The sequence below is a fragment of the Charadrius vociferus genome, unplaced genomic scaffold (assembly GCF_000708025.1).
Source record: "Charadrius vociferus isolate BGI_N301 unplaced genomic scaffold, ASM70802v2 scaffold183, whole genome shotgun sequence".
In the NCBI taxonomy this organism is placed as follows: domain Eukaryota; kingdom Metazoa; phylum Chordata; class Aves; order Charadriiformes; family Charadriidae; genus Charadrius; species Charadrius vociferus.
This window is the reverse complement of record NW_009648250.1, coordinates 4,850,045-4,856,044: the sequence shown is the minus strand read 5'-3', so window position 1 is coordinate 4,856,044 and position 6,000 is coordinate 4,850,045. Positions and strand designations below refer to the sequence as shown.

Here is a 6,000-nt window from a genome sequence, read left to right as displayed (position 1 = left end):
CAGGGGCCTCCTGAGGTAATCCGGCGCCGGGATTCGAGGCGAAAGCCGTAGCTGGTGGGGGGAGCGTCCCTGAGAGAGCTCTCGTTGGCCTGCTGGCTCCGACACTGCGCATGGTGCTATGCTGCGAGGATGTTTCTGCTTGCCTAGCAGCCTGAGCCTGAAATTACCGCTCGTTTACGGTCGTTAAAATTCACGGGAAGGGGGAAATATACTGCGTGTGGTTTCTTGTGCTCCTTTGCAGTGTATTTGGTGTTAGCGTTGTGGATTGTTGGGGTTTTTACCCCCCTAAGTCTCTCTTGATTGTGGAAGAGATGAAATAGCAAGGTTTTAAGGAACAAAGAGCTTCAGAGAGTAAAATTTTAATTTAAGACTAATAGAAGCACAGGTCTTGAAAAATAAAGCCCTTATTTACGGTCTCCTGGTCCTTGAGCTAGCCATATAAGTGCTTTAAAATATCTAGAAATCCTGAAATTCTGTGAAGGATATGAGTTTATTGTCTTGATCCCTTTTTATTTAAGGCATTTGCTTGAAGGTCTTCACAGAAAGCAGCACAATTTATTAAAGTAGATAAGAATGTATATATATATTTACGTTATTTTAAGAGTTTAACTTGCAGCCAAATTTGCTACACTTCTAGGCTTTCATAACAGATGCAGTGAAGTTTAGGAGAGCTTCTGCTGTTATCTGAAAGGTGAAGGTACTTTTCATCTCAATCATCTTGTCCTTGCAACTATGTTTCAGATTTTTAAGATGCTATTGCTTCCTTTGAAAAGTCCTAAACAGAACTGACTGACGAAGCACAGTGTTCTGATAATGCCCCAAAAGTAAACTGGTGCTATTTAGTATTTAAAATACAAAAGCCTTTGTAGCAATGGTGTTTATAGTGTAGCTTTAACGTAAAATTACATTTTAAAGCTCTGTTTCAAATAACTTAATAGCTTCTGGTTTGTTTATTGAAAAATAGCAGCGTACCTGCAAAGTGGTCAATATATGTGATGCTGTCTGTCTTCAAGATGAGTGGAAACAGACTGAACAAAAATGTTGTTAACTGATGTTTGAAATTCTTTTTAAATGGTAGTAGTAACTCCCCACTGTGCTGAGGTAGCTGTGCTTTCAAGGAGGTCCTTATATGTTGGCCTGTAAAGGTTAGAGAAGTGGCACATCTTTACCATTGTATTATACATCAGTTTGGGAAAATGTTCTAATACAATTTGACAGGCCGTGTCCTATAATGTGAAAAAATAAAATATATATATATGTCCTTTGAGACTGTTTCCACAAAAAATTTGTGATGGCTGTTGTATTGTAGAATGCTACTTAGTAGCATGTCCCAGCAGGGTCGTGATTAATGGTTTTAAATTCAAAGTACTCTCAGTTCATAATTTTTTGTAAGATTATCAGTGTGTTGAATCCGTCATGCTCTTTATGACGCTGTTTTGGCACATGTAGGTCCTTAGACCTCAAATATGACAAAGTGGGCAGTATAGGTTGGTCAGAACCCTTTGTTAACAAAGTTATGAATTGGTAAGACTTCAGATATTTTTCAAATGAAGATATTAGCTGTTTCTTGGAGTAAAAAAGAAAAAGTGAGTGAAATTGTTAAGAAAATATGACCTATAAGCTATTCGTTGATTCCTAGACCAATTAAGTGTTTTCTCATTAAGCTTCTATTAAATACTGCTTTTTCCATTCTTTTTGCTCACTTCTGCTGCTGCTTCCTACTTGATCCATTGGAATTCACAGTTGTTGGTGATGTTCAGCTGGCTGTTTTGGTGATTATGTTTCTGAAGCTTGGAGAAGAACAACAAAAAAATCAAAATGTGCCACCCAACTTCTTGGCTGTTCCTGAAAGAGCTCTTTGGCATGGCACCTTTGACAACAATCTTTGGTTGTGTGTTTTTTTATTTCTAGGGGCCATGTAGAGTGTTATATATTATTTTCACTTGCCCTGGCCATATTCCTATTTACATTTCATCTCCTGTGTGTTTCACAGCAAAGGACCATGTGGCTGTTATAAGTATGCTTTACTCTCTTACAAAGTGGAAAGAGGGCAGGCTTCTCTAGCAAAGTTACTACTTGATGCAAACAGCCTAGGTATCTAAAAATGAAGTTTCTGAAGTTTGTGATTGAGAGACCGGCTGTTGGTCATTGGAAGGAAGTGGATCCTTTAGAACTGGAAGGGAGTGGAAGTCCTAACGTACGCGTATTTGGCTGAGGTTTAGCTCGTTTGAATGTTTAGAGATTTAGCTAAAGAGCAAGTAGAATAAATGCTTATGGAGCAGATAATCTTACTACATCTAAAAGTCATTTTTGTTAAGTGTCGTGACTGTTTGCTGTACTAGTGATATCTAGTAGATTTATTACCTTAGAGGTGACACTGCACTGGCTTAAAATATTGTTGTTGTGCAGAATACCTATTAGTACCAGTGTGTGAGAACAGGATACAAGGAGAATTCCAGATTATTGCTCTAGCCAAGCAGAATACTGGGAAATCTGAGGAAAAACCAATGACAACTTTTGGGAAAAACTGCTGCATACCTTCACAGCTGTTCAGAAACATAATCATTCTTCCTGCAGTTAAGGAGCAGTTTGTTGTTTCGTTTTTTTTCTTATGAGACTGTAGATAAGCATGAACTTTTTGGTACAACTATCTGTGCATTTACAGTTAAGCAGGTTCTCATTGCTGAAAGCCCAGGCTGTGGCTAGTTAACATCATAAAGAAGTATATGTCTAATATTAAATGAGTAGCTTATCAAAATCATAGTGGTTATATTTTAATGCTGAAATGCTTTTATTTATTGTGGAGGGGAAAAAAAGATGTATTATGAGATTGTGTCTCAGTGGATTCCTTAGGCTTGGCGGGCTTCTAAGTGTAAATATTGAAATCCAAAACTGTACAGAGGAAGCTTTTTTTTAGTGGCTTGACAGACATTTTTAAGGAACTGTTAATTTCTGTGACTGTCCCTGGATTATTTTTTTTTTCAGATTTCCCCATAACTAAAAGCTGTTGCTTCAGTAAGAAAATTACAGAAACTGTTTTTAGATTGTTCATACTCTGTATATTGTGAGCTTATAGTCACAGCTGGCTGAAATGACGCAGCAGTACATAAGTCACTTAATAATCTTTGTATCCAGAAAGCTATAAATGCTGTGTGTGAAGATTCAACTTTCCTTAACAGTTTCTCCCTTCAGAAACTAGAACAACTGAATCAGTATCCAGATTTCAACAACTACTTGATTTTTGTTCTTACGAAGTTGAAGTCTGAAGGTAAGTTCTTGAGAAATTGACTGGTTTATTCTACTTTTTTTTAATGTGTTTGGTTGCTTGGATTGTTTCTTGTTTTGTTTTTTTTTTCCCTTAGTGTCCTGCTACCAGTGCTTTTTCTGCCTTCTAGTGTTTCACCTCTGGATCTTTGGATGCTTGCTTTTTTTCCCTGTTGAATTAGATTTTACTTACATGTGTCGCTGTAACGTTTAAAGAATCAACAAGAACATTTATCCTAAGTCTTAATTAGTGTTTTGGTTGTGATGCCAGCTTACTTTGGGAGGAAGGAAACAGAGAAGAGGAAGAAAGTATATTTTCGCATTTGAAGGCCAGAGTATATCCCAATGTTTGTGTGTGTTCTATGTAGGAAGTCTCCTGATCATCTGTAAGGCCTTGAGGGAGTATGTCGAGTTTGAGACATAGAGCTTTTAAGACCTGAATCAGCTGGGATATTAAATTTTAGAGCAAGGTGCCAGTGTTCGTACACCATGTGCTTTATACCATTAACAGAAAAATGAAAAGCAGAGTCCAGTAGTGGGATTTGGAGTCTGTATGAAAGTGTATAATGAGAAGGGTGTTCCACACCTTTTTTTCCCCATACTTGTTTTCTAACACTGCCTTACTTGCTAATTTCCCCTTCTTCATTCTGTTCACCACTTGAGCTTGAGGTTCTAGATCCTGATATGTGTTTAGCAATGTGTCAGAATCTATCTTGCCAACAGATCTCCTTAGATTGCCCAGTAGTCTTCTTTTACCCTTCTTAATGTTTGGAAACATCAGTCTGTTTGGAATTGGATGAGGACTAGGAGATACTAACTATCGCAAAATAGTTGTTTAAAGCTGTTTTATCTGAGGCTGGCGGGAAAGGATCTGGCAGATTGAGGGGGCAAGCAAGTTGGGGAGAAGTAGCAAGTTAACTTCTAAGAAGAGGTGTTTGGGATCAGACTGCACTGATACCTCTCACAGGTACATCACATCTTTTGTGAGACTGGTGAGAAGCAACTTGTTGCTTCAGAGCTGCTCTTGTCCTCCATCAGTGATATTTTTAGAGTCAAAATCTTTTGTCCAAAGCAACTATTTTTTAACTTTGTATTTCTAGTTCAGGAAACTTGCAGAATATTGAGGGTGCCATAACGGAGTCCAGTGTTGGTGCTTTTCATAGTATTTGCCAAGTTCTAAATAGCCTGTTACCTTGCTTGGGTAGGACTAATGAGAAGACCGTTCAAAGCATAGCCAACCAACAGCCTTCCGTTGTCCCTCATTAGTCCTGCCTAAGCAAGGTAAAGACACTGTTAGAACTGCTATTCAGCAGCTGCAATACTCTTGCATCCTCTTTTGGACCAGTAGGGGAAAATGTGGTGGGGTCATCAGGTAGATAACTGTCTTCAATGCAACTGGGGAAGTATTCTTTCCTTTCCTCTCCTGAAGAGGGTTCTGTTGGCGGTCTGTCCTACCGCCTGGCCAGGTTTCTTGGCTAGAAGAAAGAGGGAGCATGCTATACACCACAGACCAAAGGATAGATGTTCATACTGTTGGAAGTTCACGCTTTTTTTACGGCTGTGCTGTCCCAGCAGGAGGAGCCATGAAAATAAGCTTCCAACATCACCGACAGTTTATTCAATAAAAATTAAGGTGTTTTGGTAGTGCATGAGAAGAAGAGCTTAGTTTGATAGCAGATGGGACTAACTTTTGCTTCAGATTTTACCACTGTTGAAACCACTGCAGAGAAAGCTGTGCTTAAGGATACACTTACGCGACAGCTCCTAAATGTGGGAATTCTGTAACAGTTGATTGAAATGTGTGTTAAATAGCCTCATTTTACTGCAGTGGAGGTTGTACCAAATTATATTTGGCCTGAGTTTTATGCCTCTGCAGGCAAATAGCTTTGCAGGCAAACTTATATTTGCAAGCAAATAGCTTTGCTTGCAAAGCTGGCTGTTTCACTGAGGCCTGCCTCTAAGATATTTAGGTAAACCTTGTGTGTAGGAAATTTGCTTTGTTTTAGCACCAGGAGTATTACTTTTAAGTTGTAAAAAGTATAACTTCTTTTTCCCTCCAGTGATAACTTAATCAGGCTTCTGTGTCTGAATGCTTGTGACTTGCTGCTTTTAGTTCTATTGTGGTACTCCTGTACATATGTCCTGGTTTTCTTGTTCTTGTTTTTAAATTCTATGTGCCTCCTTAAGCTGTCAAAGCTTGTTAAGCACGGGTCTTCCTGGGAACAGGTGTTGCCCTGCTACCATTTCATCAGTGAAAATATATGGTCTGGCTTGCAGCTTTGGCATGTACATGCCCTAGCTTTAAGCACTTCTTTCCTTTTCCTTTTTTTCTTTTAACTAGTGTGCATTTCTAAAGATAGCATTGTGAATCTGGATGAACCCCAATGTTTCAAATATCACAGAATATAAAAAATGTTGAGGAAATAGCATTCAGTCCTGGAAGTCAGAGAGTAGGCAGGCTGGTGGAATAAAATATGATCCCAGGCCATTAAAGATTGAGGTATAGGTCTCTGAAATCTACTTCCCAGGAGGCATAGTGCTCAGAGATCTTCCTTAGTTGGTTGAGATGGAGTCCAGGTTAACTGAAAAATATCTGAATTAAAGAAGCTTGGTTTTACTAATATATATGTAAATAAAAATATTACTCGAATGCTCTGTTAGTGCAGCTGTTCTTTCTTGGTTTGGCAGGTATGAAACCTCACAGATAATGTAGTGACACTGCCCTGCCTTCTTGTT

General features: G+C 38.7%; 1 protein-coding gene across 1 annotated transcript in view; it reads left to right on the top strand.

Moving 5' to 3' along the window:
* Positions 1-2,104: 2,104 nt before the first annotated feature.
* Positions 2,105-6,000, top strand: part of TNPO1 (transportin 1) — a 57,221-nt gene continuing 53,325 nt past the window's right edge. Inside the window, exons 1-2 of the mRNA XM_009884309.1 lie at positions 2,105-2,197; positions 3,193-3,268. Coding sequence (XP_009882611.1) covers positions 2,105-2,197; positions 3,193-3,268 — 169 coding nt within the window. The remainder of the gene's footprint in view (positions 2,198-3,192; positions 3,269-6,000) is intronic.